This window comes from Ursus americanus, chromosome 8 (genome assembly GCF_024610735.1).
Source record: "Ursus americanus isolate L20-20 chromosome 8, mUrsAme1.1.p, whole genome shotgun sequence".
Lineage (NCBI taxonomy): Eukaryota > Metazoa > Chordata > Mammalia > Carnivora > Ursidae > Ursus > Ursus americanus.
In genome coordinates this window covers 4984134-4999292 of record NC_142134.1, presented here as the reverse complement: position 1 = coordinate 4999292, position 15159 = coordinate 4984134, and the positions used below count along the sequence as shown (strand labels likewise).

Below are 15159 nucleotides of genomic sequence, written 5' to 3'. Positions count from 1 at the left end.
TCTCTCTTCTTGAAGTCATAGAACAAATTATAGAACATCTGTTCTCTGTGAAGTTATTTTGTTACAGCTACATTCAAGATGCACTTACTTTATTTTGCACAATTACACTACATTTCCATCTTTTTTTTAAAGATTTTATTTATTTATTTGACAGAGAGAGACAGCAAGAGAGGAAACACAAGCAAGGGGAGTGTGAGAGGGAGAAGCAGGCTTCTCGCCAAGCAGGGAGCCCTATACGGAGCTCGATCCCAGGACCCTGGGATCACGACCTGGGCTGAAGGCAGACGCTTAACGGCTGAGCCACCCAGGCGCCCCTACATTTCCATCTTTGATACTCCTCCTCTGTACTGGAACAATCAAAGAGGTGATACAGGATAGAATGAAATCTCCAAGGATGACTTTGCACCTTTTATCATCTGGGATCTCAGAACAGCAGAATACAGCGGATGCTGAAACATAAAAGTGCCATAATAAAATGATTGGTTTGCTTAAGAAACAGTGATTTTGGCAAAGCGGTTTTGCACTGTATCATGTGAGGTTACATTGCCTACTTTCTTCCTTGCTCCCCCTCCTGACTCCACCTTCAACCTAGTTCACCTGTATGAAATGTCACCTGATCATCTGATTGAGATCCTATTAATATCACCACCGGATGTGGTGAAAGCATGATCAGCATCAGGATCCAACATCCGAAAGGATGGCCTCAGCTTTGAGCCCTGCTCCCTCAGGCTGCTTAACCACAAAGACATCCAAAACGTCTGCTACAGCCTCTGATCAGCTTCTGTCAATCCCAGAATCTAGCACTGTGTCTGATTAGGAAAGAAAAAATGCATTGGGGGGGGGGGTGTCCTTTCCTTTTGCAGTGTGTCTTTTGCCTGCTAGATCCCCTCTCTGCATTCTCCATAATCTGATTATAAAATTCCAGATGAGGTTTCTTGATTCTACATTCCTGATTTAGATGGGCTGATAAGCTGGGTCAAAACCAAGAACGTGTTATAGCAGGGTAAAATGTAAAGACCTAGATTAAAATTTTTAAAAAAATCATTTAACAAACAAAATGTTGGTAGAGTTGGGGGAGAGAATATGAAAGAGATGTGTTTGGAACCAGAATGAGAAAATCAAAGCATTCATCACAGGAGTAATTCCTCATTTACTTATTATTGTTAGTTCTCTTCTGTGTCTCCAGCACTTAGGACAGTCCTGGCAAATATTGTGCTATCACTAAATAAACATTGAATGAATAAATGACACACTGAGTGAACACTCCATCCCTGCCAGCTGAAGCAGACTGACTATTTGTCAGAAATGATGTAGAAGGATTTCTGCTCTAGGTGGAGTCTAAACCTTGGCCTCTAAGATTCCTTGCAAGATTGTATGACTCCAGTCATGTCAGCTTATTCATTCTAGATCATTTCTCTAACTGGAAACCCCCCCACACATAATTGAACAATGTAGTGTGGAGTGGTTATTAGTAATATATTGAATTCTTGAACATTTCCTTAAAATAGATAGATGTGGATATTTCCTAAAGAGGGGCCTACAGGTAAAACCTTTTCTTAACCTGGTGACAGTAGGGAATAGGGTCAAGCATGGGAAAGATATTGAAATTCCAAGTCGCCATCTTTTTCTCACAAAACCACTTGGAAATGTTTGAGGAGTCATTTTCACTGTGAATTCATGGTATAGGAGATCATCAAATAAAGCACTCACGTTTTTCCAGCATGGTACAACTCGAAAGCTTTGTGGAGTTGGTCAAAAGGCAACTGATGGGTTACTAATGGGTCTATATTAATTTTATTTTGCAGGTAATCAGTCACTAGTTGGGGAATACAGTCTCTGGTTTTATAATCTGCAAAACAAAAAGACTACTGTAATAAGATTTGAGAAATGCCAAACCAACCAAAAGAAAAAAAAATGTCATGGAGATTTTTCTTCTGAAAATTTGACACTGAACATGGAAAATAAATCATTTATACATCAGAAACCGTTGACTGCTGTTACTAAGTGTGCTGCTCCAGAAATTCTGTTACCCAGAATTCCTTTGGAGGAAAACTGGGTCAATATTCACATGTTACTGAGTTGAAAAATGGTCCTTTTAAACTAGAAGTCTCTAGCTCAGCTCCTGGGCTTACAATGGCATAAATATTTCCTCCTCTGTGTATTCACACACATAGAGATGGCATTGGAAACTTACTATCAGAGGAATGGGGACAGATGGAAATGTTCATTGACTAAAGCTGTTGGTCAATATTTCTCATAAATAAGGGCTCTTCTGGAAAGATAGGAGGAGATGCCAAAACACCAGGTTGGTGTTATATATTTATAAAGAATTATATGTACAGGTATATATATATAATTATACATATATATTATTTATATAGTGTTATATAATTAAGAAGCTTTGCTGCTAAAAGAGCACAACAAACTCACCAGCATGGAACTGAGGTTGACCAAATTATTTGGAACATTGGAAAAATCCAAAAACTATTTTGCAGGAGATAAAAATTGTATTTGAACTTAAAAAACCTATTTAATTAAATTAACTGAAATTGATTTGTAAAATTTTCCAACTCATTGGAGAAGTCTTTTATACCATTATAGCTCTGTTTCCTCAAGGAGAGGAATTTTCAATTCTATGTTTCTACAAGGTCAAAAGGGATTTCATGAGAGCAACCAACCAGTCCCTCCTATTCATTGACCTACCTCCTAAGCATACACCCTTCAGCGTCCGTCCAGAGAAAATCTTTGACGCATCCAGGGAAAGCTTTGAATTTGATGGAGCCACCCCAACGATCAGACAGACACCATGGCTCAGGTGGCAGGAATCCCAAGCAGCAAGCTGAAAATGACAATCATGACCGTAAGCACCTTCCCACGAATAAGTAACAACTACCACCAGAGGGAGAAGGAATCACGTTCCTAAATCTTGAACCTCTTCCTGGCCAGATGCTACCTCAACCTCAGCTCCGACACTGCCAGTGACGGGATCTCGCTAGAGAACCAGGAGAGTTCAGTGGGGAAGAGCACAGACTGTGCTAGCTGTATGACCTTAGTTAAGTTACTTAACCTCCCTAGGCCTCAGTTTCTTCATTTGTAAAAAGAATAATAATACTACCTGCTTCATAGAGTGGTTATGAGGATTAAGTGATTTATCATTCTTAAAACATTTAGAACACTATCTGACATATAGTGAGGACCTTATATTTGTTAAATAAAATTACCCACTGCCTTTGCCAGACCTTCTCCCTGGCCATGGTTCTCTGTCTAACCCATCTGTATTAAAACCAAACAAATCTACACATATGGGTGTATGAGGCTTTATTGTTTTTTTTTTAATTCAGTTTTGTAGGGCTGTATAGTGTACTTCTTCACATCTGTTTATTTTACTTCAAAAGGTTGACTGAACCTTTCTGTCTTTCTCCTTTCCTCTGTTTTGCCTTATTTTCTCTTTCCTGTTACCTATATCACTACCTTTACGTCCTTTATTTTTCAATCAAGCACATTAGGTACACACTGAAACATATTAAATGTCTATATTCTGTCCTCCAAACTGGAAAATCCAAGAGTGTGGTACCTATTTTATTCACTCTTGTATCCCTAGAACCTAGCACCTTGGTGCATAGGAATTCGTTGTTCACATGAATGAGTGGTTCTAATACAGGAGCCATAGTTGTCTTGTGAATTAAATAAGGTCTATACTTCAATATAAAAGCATATATGCAGAGCTAGGAATAAAGAAAGGGAGTAGTGATATTGTGGCCTTTTGGATGTTTTTTAAATTAATTAATTTTTTGCCTTTTGAATGTTTAAACTTTGTGTGCTACAATGATCTATTTTTAAGTATATCTTGCTTTTATTTTTAAAATAAACATTTTGGAGAGAATTTACATTCTGTTTTTACATTTGGGGTCCACGGGTCCAAAACCTATGTTCAGGAGAGTTTGTACCTATCTACATGAGAACATTTAGCATGTCCCTCCCGCACATTAAGCATCTAATCACTGTGCCCCAAGCCCACGTACCATGACATCAGGGAGTCCAATGGCCTCAAAGGCAAAGTCAACACCAACTCCTGTCATTTCCATGACCACCTGCTGGACAGGCTTCTTGAGTTTTCGAGGGTTGAGACAATCGGTGACCCCTAATGCTCTGGCCCGGGGAAACTTCTCCTCATTGATGTCAACCCCAATGATTCTAGCAGCACCAGATGATTTACAGCCCATGACAATGGCTGATCCGATTCCACCAAGTCCATAGACCACGCAGGTAGAACCACGAGTGACCTGCAAATTCACAAGGCGTGTCTGTATTAGGAAGCCAACCTGGGCACATATGTAATTAAGAAAACAAACAAAAACAGCCATTGAAACTTTTCGAACTGTATATAACAGTTGAACATGTAGACTGGCTGACGTAATTTTGATGCTTTTCAGGCAAATCACTATGACACATACTAACACAGGTACCGTCCTCACCTTGGCTGAGTGCACAGCAGCCCCGTAACCAGTGGGCACCTCACAGCTTATGGCACTGACTTTATCCATAGGAGCAGCAGCGTCAATTTTCGCCACTGCAATCTCAAGGACGACGGTATATTCAGTGAATGTGCTTGTGCGGAAAGAGTGATGAATCTTTTTTCCTTTGCAGGTAAATCTGCTGGTCCCGTCCAGCATTAATCCAGAAGAAGACAGAGCACTGTTCCGCAGTGACATAGACACAGGTGCAGGGCGGCATACACACATGGAGTTGTAAAGACACAAGTGAGCACCTTCAGTTACAGGTCAGTGCTTATACTGTATCAGCAATTTAACAAAAGAGTAAGGGGTAAATTACTAACTCTTGCTTCTCACAGAAGTTTCCCTTGGGATGCAAGCAGGAACTGCATTCTCTACACTGAGGAATAATGAGTGTGAGGACTTTATCTCCTATATATAAAAAATAATAATACAAGCATTAGTTTAAAATATTCCTGGAACCGAAATACAATACCGTGTTTATAAAAGTTTCATTGGATCGTTGGAAAACTTGCTGCGGGCAGGTTATGACGGCCAGGATACTACATTGCCCATTGTTGTTGTTTCTTTCTTTTTAAGTTTTTATTTAAATTCCAGTTAGTTAACATACAGTGTTATATTAGTTTCAGGTGTACAATATACTGATGCAACACCTCCATACTACACCCAGTGCTCATCACAGCAAGTGTGCTCCTTAATCCCCACCCCCTACGTCACCCATCCCGCTGCCCGCCTCCCCTCTGGTAACCATCAGCTTGTTCTCTATAGTTAAGTGTCTGCTTCTTGGTTTGCCTTCCTCTCTTTTTTTTTTTCCTTTCCCTTTGCTTGTTTATTTTGTTTCTTAAATTCCACATATAATTTAAATCCTATGATATTTGTCTGTCTTTGATTGACTTATTTCACTTAGCATAATACCCCCTAGCTCCATCCATGTCATTGCAAAGGGCAAGATTTCATTCTTTTTGATGGCTGAGCAATATTCCAGAGTGTGTGTGTGTGTGTGTGTGTGTGTGTGTGTGTGCATGTATACCACCTCTTTATCCATTCACTTGGGCTGTTTCCATAGCTTGGCTATTGTTGATAATACTGCTATAAATATTGGGGTGCACATGTCCCTTTGAATTAGTATTTTTGGATCCTTCAGATAAATACCTAGTAGTACACAATTGCTGGATCATAGAGTAGTTTTATTTTTAACTTTTTGAGGAAACTCTGTCCTGTCTTTCAGAGTGGCTGCACCAGTTTGCATTGCCACCAACAGTGCAAGAGGGTTTCTCTTTTTTCTACATCCTCACCAACACCAGTTGTTTTCTGGGTTGCTCATTGCTGTTTTGAAGGAGAAACTGTATAACCTGGTTTTAGAAACTACATTATTCTTTTGGGCAAATAATGGAAATTTGGGGGTATTTCTTATGGGGTGGGTAGTTGTAGGTCTGCTTTCCCCTGCTCTGGAAGTAGAATAGTGAAACTAAGAATAAACCTTGGAGATGTTATCTAGTTTAACCATTTTGTTTTCCATTGGAAGGATTTAAGCCCCACAGTGTAGTCACCTGCCTAAAGTGGCTTGACTAGGTAATAACAGAGCACTTTTCATTGAGTCTTCTTGCCCCACGATGGCACACTGACCCGTAGCAGGTCTTCTTTAGTGGGGCTAAGTTCCTAGATATGCTAACTCTAGGGAATAAAAGAAATCACTCTCCCTCTGCAGAGAGAGTTCTGGAGAGAATATTGATTATATTTGGATCCAGTCATTAACTAGCCCTCCTGGGCCTTAGGGTGACAGGCTGGATGGGGTCTGCGAAGAAAATTAATTAACAAAGTCATCACAGACTTACAAAGGCCTGTCAGAAGTCTACAACATTGTTCCTTGTGGCTCTTACAATTTTCCTAACAAAGAAACAGCCCCCTCTTTGGCCTCTTGCCGGGTTTAGATGACATTAAAATCTGTTGTAAATTTAAATAAGGCACATCTTAACTTCATTGGCCCTTAAAATTTTCAAAGATCTTGGATCTCAAATTCAGGAGAACTTTTGCTCTCTTATCCTTTCCCTCCAAATGTTCATTGTTTTCCACAAAATTTTCACTGGAATTGTTTCTGGCTAAAGAGGACTTAGAGCATATGTCTCACCTGTGTGCGTTATGTTCTCGGAGACATAGAGACCATGCCTTTTACCTTTGTCCCCCTGCTATGCCTAGTGGCGGATGCATGGTAGCCGCTCCATAATTGTTTGCTAGATGAATTCCCTGGTAAGAGCTTCACAAGTGTCCTAACCATGCACTCTCTTAAATCTCTTTGTGTGCCTGGCTCCAAGCTGTGGGGTTCTGTAGTACCTTAATCCATGTGATTGCCCTTATTCGTTCTGTTCATTCCAGACGTGCTAAGAATAGCTATGGCAACATCTTTTTTGATAGTCTGGGGAAGAGCATCTACTTGCTTTCTTTGATTCTTTGAATATCATTATCATCCTGTCAATGAAAATTCAAATTCTATATTCCAGTTGATTAGAACGTTCACTTGTCAAACATTCTAAGGCATTCTAGCCCTGGGACAGGCAGTGTGCTAAGCATGTAGAGGGTTCAGGTACATAAAAGAAACAGTCTCAATAGTTTTCAATCTATCTAGAAGTACACTGGTCCTGTCTCAAATCTCTTTTAGCTATGGGCATATGCTTGGCTCAGCTACTACCCTTCTGGATTGTTAGAGAAGACAGTAGGGAAACTGTGAATCTTGGAGTCACTGGATACACTTAATATAATGATATGTGATTAGTTAGAAGAGTCTAGAGGCAAACCAATTTTTTCTCCTGTAAATATATGTTAATGCATTTTAAGTTCCTCTAACTCTGTGCCAGGGTTCTCTTTGGGAGGCTGTTTGTGGGAGGGGTTTCATGGCCCCACTTCCTACCTGGTTTCACTGAGCTCACTCCTTTGCCAATACTCTCCACAATCCCAGCTCCTTCATGGCCTGGGATGTAAGGAAAGACTGCTGAGAGTAATCCTTTTATTGCATGATCATCACTACCGCAGATCCCTGTAGATGTCACCTGCATAGGAATTAAGTGACCAAAGATCAATTGGTTTGGAATTTTTCTTTTTTTTTTTAAACTGAGACTGATTATTAAAAAAATTTTTTACATGAATTATGTCATTTGATCCCTATACCAATGCTCAGAGGAATACAGGGCATGTCTTATCATTTCCAATTTAGAGATGAGGAAAGGGAGATTCAAAGACTGAGAATGACTTGTCCAAAGTCACATGACACATGTTCAGATCTGGAAATAAATTTAGGTTTTTTGAAATCTACTCTGTACATTGATGTCATCAAATAGTTTTGAAATATGAGGGACAGTTGCATACAGGGAAGGACTTTTTTGCCCACATTATCAATAGCACCGCCATTGAGAAATAAAGAATTTTAGGCCCATATTGTGGAATATTTTCCCATGCTCTGGGAAAATCTGTTTTAATATTTTAAACTTGTACGTTGAAAACATTCTTTAAATTAATAATGTAAAAATGTGTTTCAGTTTAAATTAACCATTGCAAAATTTAGTTGTCAATTAGAAGTTTTGAAACTTTTTACTTAATGGCCTGAGTTTTCTTGTCTGTTAATAGGCCTGACCCAACAACAGTGATCATAAAAATGAAACATTTAATGTACCATAACCCCTAAGTTATTGCTCTGCCTGGAATACAGCCAGAAAAGCATGTATCCGAGCATACTGACTAGTTTTCCAGTATGTGTAGTGGGAATGGCAGCATTTATAACTGGAACACTGGGAACAACCATGGTATATGATTGTGGCAAATGGCTAAGAAGATATCTCATGAGAAATATGCAGTGCTAAAATGGCTTCAAGATGTTATAAAAGGCTAGAAGTGTCATTTTAAGTAAGCAGCAGGCTGGAATCTCCTTATTGGGTTTGTTCCATTTATCAGATAAGAATATGTGGTTATTTTTGGGAAGTTGTCCATGGCATAAGCTGGAGGTGGAATTTTCTGTGCTTCTGAACAGATCCAATCCTTAAGCTTGATTTTGTCCAGGGTTCAGTGTGGTATTGCTCAAGCTTTTGCTGATGCAACTTCCCCCTTGTTGGATTGTGGATTTTTTATCTAGGGTTTAGCCTTTGTGGTGAAGGAGCATATCGGTGTAAGGTCAGAGAATATTGGCTAATTAACTAGGAAACATTTCAACAGATGGTGACCCAGTACACAATAAGCACTAATTAAAAGCTGTTTGGATGGATGATAAGTAGAAAAATATAGCTTCAGAATAGCAGTCAGTTACTAAACTTCTTCCTCTGTCTACATTCTTATCACTTTTCACTTCGTTCTTTACCATCTCTCACGGGTGAAATAAAATCTTTAGCGTAACACTAGACATGGAGTTGATAATTTATTTAGTGCTAGTTCCCATATTCTCCTATTTTGTCTTTCACAGCCCATCTGTCTTTTTCTGCTTTCCTCCTTCCCCTCACTGCTTTCCCTCTGTCATCTTTCCAATTCCCTTCATTTCTTTTCTCCTGTAACCATTCTCTTATACCTTCTACTTTGATTAGATATACTATGGACTAGAAGCATATGGCTTTCGGTATTTGTTGTGTTCATTAAATCAAGTGTTGAATTTCCTGGTCAAATTAGAAGGTAGGTGAAGTTAACGTTTAATAAGACTTAAAGCAATAATACTCCTAATACTGAGTATTTAATGATTTTGTAAAATTTGAAATGTATTGATTGAGAGGTGATTTGAGAGTGGCAAGGAGCCTTTGACAGGTCAATGTTTCCTATCCCTGGTGTAAGTTCTGTTCAATAATTGTTACTCTTCCAAGTCGCTAAGACTATCATGGAATCCTACCTGCTCATTCCTAGAAATTGAAATTTACCACAGAGTGAACTTTTTCAGACAAACTCTGAGATTATTATAATGTATGAGCCCAAAATAATAGAGATGGAAAATTAGTCTGTTAGTCACTGCGTATTCATTTGTTGATATCAACTTTGTGTCATAGAAGTAGGGAGAAATGAACTTCTTATCCCCTTTCCCTCAAAAATGAAAAAAAAAAGTTACCACTTAAAATACCCTCTAGGTCACATTGTGAGGTATATAGGCCTAAGATGATATGTAATTTAAATAAAAATTTCAATATTGAAAAAATAATTATGGTGGATGAGTGAACTACCAGTATTTTACAAGTATTAAGACTATCTTAAACATTCATTACCTGTATTCATTTATCTGCTTAAAAATTTCTTAGTAAAAGCTAAGAAAAGTGGACAAACCCCAAATGCAAATTTTATACATTTTATATATATAATTTATAATATATAATTTTTATATGAAACAAAACAGGATTTCCTTACATTAAGCTTCACAGGTAAAAGTTAGAAGACTTAAATTTACCTTAATACGAACTTCCCCAGCCTTTGGTGGTTCAACTTGTACTTCCTCAATTGAAAGAGTAGAATTTGCTGCCCAGGCAACGGCTGCCCGGCATGTAATTGTCTGTTGACACAACGACAATAAAATGACATCACTTAGTGAAAAAATTTAAGTTTTATTCTGATCATACAAATGACACTTATTTGTTATAATTAGTAAAAATACAAAAATAAAAAAGCAACAGAAGAAAGATCATCGCAATTTCAGATACAACCTGAATTTTAGCATGTTTCCTTCCAGTCTCTTGAAACAATTTTGATATAGTTGAGATTGTGTCCATACGCAGTTTTGTATTCTGCTTTTTTGCTAGTAATGGCCACCATGTAGTGATCAGTTATCATCTACTTGTAAGCAAGCATTTTCTCATGACTTCAAATGCTTTGTAATCAGAATTTTAAATGGCTGCTTTATATTTCATCATGTATATCCCAATTTGCTTAACAACTATCTAGACATGTAATTATTTCCATTGTTTTGACTGGTCTAAAGTATACTGCGATAAACAACTTTGGTCATAATTTTGACTTGCCTGGTTTCCTAAAGTAACAATTACTTTGGAGAAGATAGAGACATTGGTAGGGCTAAATTTATCTCCAAATTTCTTTACAGAAATGTTGAATAATTTGGCTCAATTCCTAGAAGTATGAAAGAATATCTGTATCATCATTTATTCCACCCTCATTGGCATTGACAGTAGTCATTAAAACCGAAGTATCTAATAGGTACAAAAAACTAGCAATTTTTTTTCACTAGTATTTTTTGAATGCTAATCATGTTGAATATTTTCTATGTTTATGTTAGTCATATGTATTTTCCTATTTTGTGGAGTGTTTGGTCATATAGTTAATATAAGTATCTACTGGTATCTTGGTGTTTTTCTTATTATTTGATCTCTTTATACATGAAAGGAGTGAGCTATTGTCTGTCAGCTTGTTGTACATGATTTTCCCTGGTTGATATTTGAACCTTAATTTTTATGAAGTTACATGCATGTGCGTGTGCACACACACACACACACACACATTTTAAAATTTTGGCCAATTGAAATATCTTTTCCTTTGTTATTTATTCCATTTTTATACTTTGGAAATTCTCTCCATATAGAGACTAAATATTTATCTTCTTTCTAGATTTTTATAGTTTGATTTTTAAATATTCAACTTGTAAATCCAACTTAAAATTACTTTTTTATGTGATGTGCACTTATAGACTCTAAATGAATTGTCCTAGCATGAACTCTGATTGTTTCTCTCATTTCTGCTTAAATGAGCCCCTTTACTACAGAAGTTCTTACATTTACAAGTTAGGTGCTCTTTGGAAGCTGTTTCTATCGTCCCATTTCTCTTACTCTCAGTTCCTGCAGCAACAGCTTGATGATTTGAATACTTTAACTTTTTGATATATCTTAATGTCTGCTGGGACTAGTACCCTTTATAATTTTATGTATGTTCCATTTGCAAGTTTACTGCACTAGTAATTGTAAGATATACTGAGCCCACTAAATCTATTATGTCTTCAAGAAATTTAGACACCATTAGAGGAGGTAATATGTCTTATACTACAAAGAAAAGGGACAAATTCCAGAAGAGAAATTCAAATAAAATGATACCAAAAAAAAAAAAAAACCAAAACCCAAAACAAAACATTACATCTGGGATGCCTGGATAGCTCAGTTGGTTAAGTGTCCACCTCTTGGTTTTGGCTCAGGTCATGATCTCATGTGTTGTGGGATTGAGCCCCGAGTTGGGCTTCTCACTCAGCTGGGAGTGTGCTTGAGAGATTCTCTCCTTCTGCCCTTCCCCCCCCAAATTAAATAAATGTTTCAAAAAAAAGGAAAAAACATTACTTTCTTCAGGATGAAATGATTCTGCTTTTATCTACAGAACTCAAGTAAAAATTCATGAAAAAACTTTTGTAATTTCAAAATGATACACACTCAAGGCAAAAAACTTGGAAAACTCAGACAAAGGTAAAGGGGAAAAACTGCAAGTCTGGCACCTAGCTATTACTATTTGTAACATTTTTGGGTAGGTCTTTCCAATTGATATTCTATGTGTGTTTGTGTAATCATACTAAGAATACTGTTTTATAGTCTGCTCTTGCACTTTGCTTTATAAATGTTTTCCAAGGAATTTAAAATGATCACTTAGGACTCTATTGACTAATATATCATAATTTATTTAATCAGTTTCCTAGCATTTGACACATCTGTTTTCAGTGTTATACTCTTTTTTTTTTTCTTTTTTGGAGAGAGAGAGCGAGCATGAGTGTTGGGATGAGCAGAAGGAGAGGGACAAGCAGCCTCCATGTGGAGTGCAGAGCCCAACCCACCCCAAGATCACGACCTGAGATGAAATGAGTCGGAGGCTTAACTGACTGAGCCATCCAGACGTCCCTCCGGTGTTACACTCTTTAAAACAATGCCACAGTGAACTTATTTATAAGAACAACATGATTATTTCCTTTGAATAAATTTCTGGGTCAAATGATAGGCATATTTTTAAGACATTTGATACAATATTGTCGAACTATCACCTAAGAAATTTCTAGAGTTATTTTCCCACCAGTGATGTTTGAGTTTCCGCAGGTGGGAAACATTAAGAATTGTCACTAAAAATCTTTGCTAGTCTGATTGGAGAAAATGGTGTCTTAATTGTGTTTCAGTGTATGCTTTTTAGATAACTAATGAAAATGATATAGATCTATTTTAAAGGTATCACTTACTTTGCCTGAAGTGTCCATGATGAATTTTCTTTCCTTGGTGCCTTCAGGTATACCCGAGAGAGCTGCACTTCTTTGACTCTGCTCCTGGACAACCTAGACAGAGTATTTATACTGTTTGCATACCAAAAGTCATTAAGCATAATTACATAATCACAAATCCACATGGGGAAAACCAGACAGGTAAAGTGGTTGGCAAATATGTGAAGGTGAAGGACAGAAAAAAACATGGGAGAATGATTAGGGAGGGAGGGGGTTCAAACAAGGATGCTGAATAAGGAGAGCTTGAAAGGTAGCAATGCTGAGAAAGCAATAAAAGGGCTATTAAAATGTGAATTAAGTGACAGAAAATAAGAGGAAGATCAATTACTAATTAGTTAGCAACAAGAATTTTTGGATTGTCAGTTACATAAGAGGTATTGCTAGATCCAGGCAATGTAAGTATAACACAGGGTCTCTGGGGGTCAAAAAAGACAGAAAAGCACAAATAATGATATAAAGTACTACAAAGAAGCTGAAGACAGAGTAACAAAGAAGATAAATTCATTGTGAACAATTAGAGTTTTATTTAGGTAACACTTGAGCTGCATCTAGAAGAAAGAATTTATATAAAATAAAATAATGAGTAGCATATTTAAAACGGGGGTTTGAGCTTAATCGAGGAAAAGTGAAACTGCATGGGCTTTGGGTAATGCTAATAATGATGGTTATTCTGCTGTTCCTGATAATGATAAGGATGACAATGATCATCATATTTATCTTTTAATATTTGTTTACTGCAGTGTTTCTCTACATCAGAGAGCAAAGAATCCATTGTGGGAAGTTGTAACAATTTGTAACTCTGGGCCCCACCGTTGCTATTCTGGCTTCTGCTAGATAAGGATACCAAGGAAAATAGTAGACAAGAAAGCATCAAGGCACCACTCATTAAATTTCCAGAGTAAGAGTGTGAGTTCTTTGGTTGGCTACTCAGGCTGCCCCTGATTCACATGTCTTAGACATTATTTGTCCAGAGCTTCCTTGGAGGAGGCCAATGAAGCAGTTTCTTTGCTGAGAACATATTACCTTCACAGTTCACAGCTACTATAAGGTGAGAGTAATTTGGGTAGGAATGGATGTGAGAGTAATTTGGGACAAGCTTCAATAATTAGTAGCTCTCTAGATTTGGAGTTTTTTCTGGCGATGGAACTCTCTTAACCCTTTAGTTAGTTGTTTATAAGTTTCATTTGAAGGGTTTTATATCTCCTAATAATTCAGAGATGTTCTCAGGGTCCTGACCCTAACACTGCTTCTATTTTATCATGCCGTGTAGGGACTTGCCATCCCCCAGAGGATATTTTGAAGCTCTTGCTGTAAGACTTAGACCAGAAACTGGGCTAGGGTGGAGAAGCCCAGCTTCTTTGCTCTGAAACCTGGCCAGGAGAATGTTCTCAGGAGGCATGTCAGGTGACTATGCTTTATATAGGGAGGTATCCCCTTTATGGGCAAGATGGTACAAGAATGGAGGTTCTTGGATGGGGTTGAAAGAACTTAGGATTGTTCATTCTTCTCTCTTCTTAAATAACCTTGCTCTACAATACCCTGGTCATGAAGCTTTCTGCATCCATGCACTACTCTTGGAAACTACACGTTGCTCCTATTCAGCAATGCTTGAATGCTCAATATTGTCTGAGAAGATTGACTATGATTTGAAGTGAACGAATGTTCTGATGTGAATGATTTTTTTCAGAAGGGTCAGTTTGGGCTTGTCTCTCCCATAGCATCTTGCTAAAGGCTAAAACATTAGGAAGTTTTTTTTCTTCCAAGTTGCCTAAATTTAGAGCATTAGTGGGCATGTGGTCTGAAGCCTGAGATGACAGGTGATAATTGACCATTTAATTGCTCTTCTATAAATCTATCTTCCAAATCAAGGATGGTGGGATCTTCAGTGCTTCTCAATCCCCTCCACTCAGTGAGTTCCAAAGTTCCGGCATATCAGTGAACCATTTCCCTTCTGGGACCCAATTTTTGTATTAGGGCTCTTTTCTGTCCAAGTTACTGAAACCCAACATGGACAAACTTAATGCAAAGGGGGAAAATGTTGACTTAACAGAAATCATGAAAGGAATGAACAACCAAACAAGGTCAAGGGCAGGAATGCAATTGGGAGCAGAAACTTGAATCAATTCAACTTTAGTAGGATTTTCCTCTTCCTTATGTGAGGCAATGCAGCAAAGCGGTTAAAAGCATGAATACTAGTACTAACAGACCTGCATTCAATCTTAGTTCTGTCTCTCACATGCTGGGACATAAAGCAAGAAATCCAACCTTTCTAGACTTCAGTTTCCCCATCAATAAGATGAGGATGACTATGGTAGTTCCTACCTCATAGGTTTGCTATAAGCATTAATTAACAAATGACGATTGTTTAGAATTGTGCCAAGTACATAGCATGGCCTACATATAGGTATTATCTATTATTATTATTATTATTATTATTAT

At 37.7% G+C, this 15159-nt stretch overlaps 1 protein-coding gene across 1 annotated transcript; it reads right to left on the bottom strand.

Annotated features, from left to right (window-relative positions):
• Window positions 1-424: 424 nt before the first annotated feature.
• LOC123789306 (alcohol dehydrogenase 1-like) lies at window positions 425-12699 on the bottom strand. Its single transcript, XM_045793305.1, has 9 exons — window positions 12682-12699; window positions 9919-10020; window positions 7420-7558; window positions 4838-4925; window positions 4476-4695; window positions 4023-4283; window positions 2704-2839; window positions 1711-1849; window positions 425-449 (listed from the first exon to the last, which is right to left on the bottom strand). Exons 1-9 carry the CDS (start codon window positions 12697-12699, stop codon window positions 425-427), a joined length of 1128 nt encoding a protein of 375 aa, XP_045649261.1.
• Window positions 12700-15159: the final 2460 nt, after the last annotated feature.

Bases quoted from the DNA above. Each gene is read 5' to 3' on its own strand.
- LOC123789306 (XM_045793305.1), bottom strand. The intron at 4,926-7,419 runs GTAGGAAGTGGG...TTTTATATATAG, and splicing joins AGTGAGCTCAGTGAAACCAG to GAGATAAAGTCCTCACACTC. The intron at 2,840-4,022 runs GTACGTGGGCTT...TGTCATTTTCAG, and splicing joins TTGGACTCCCTGATGTCATG to CTTGCTGCTTGGGATTCCTG.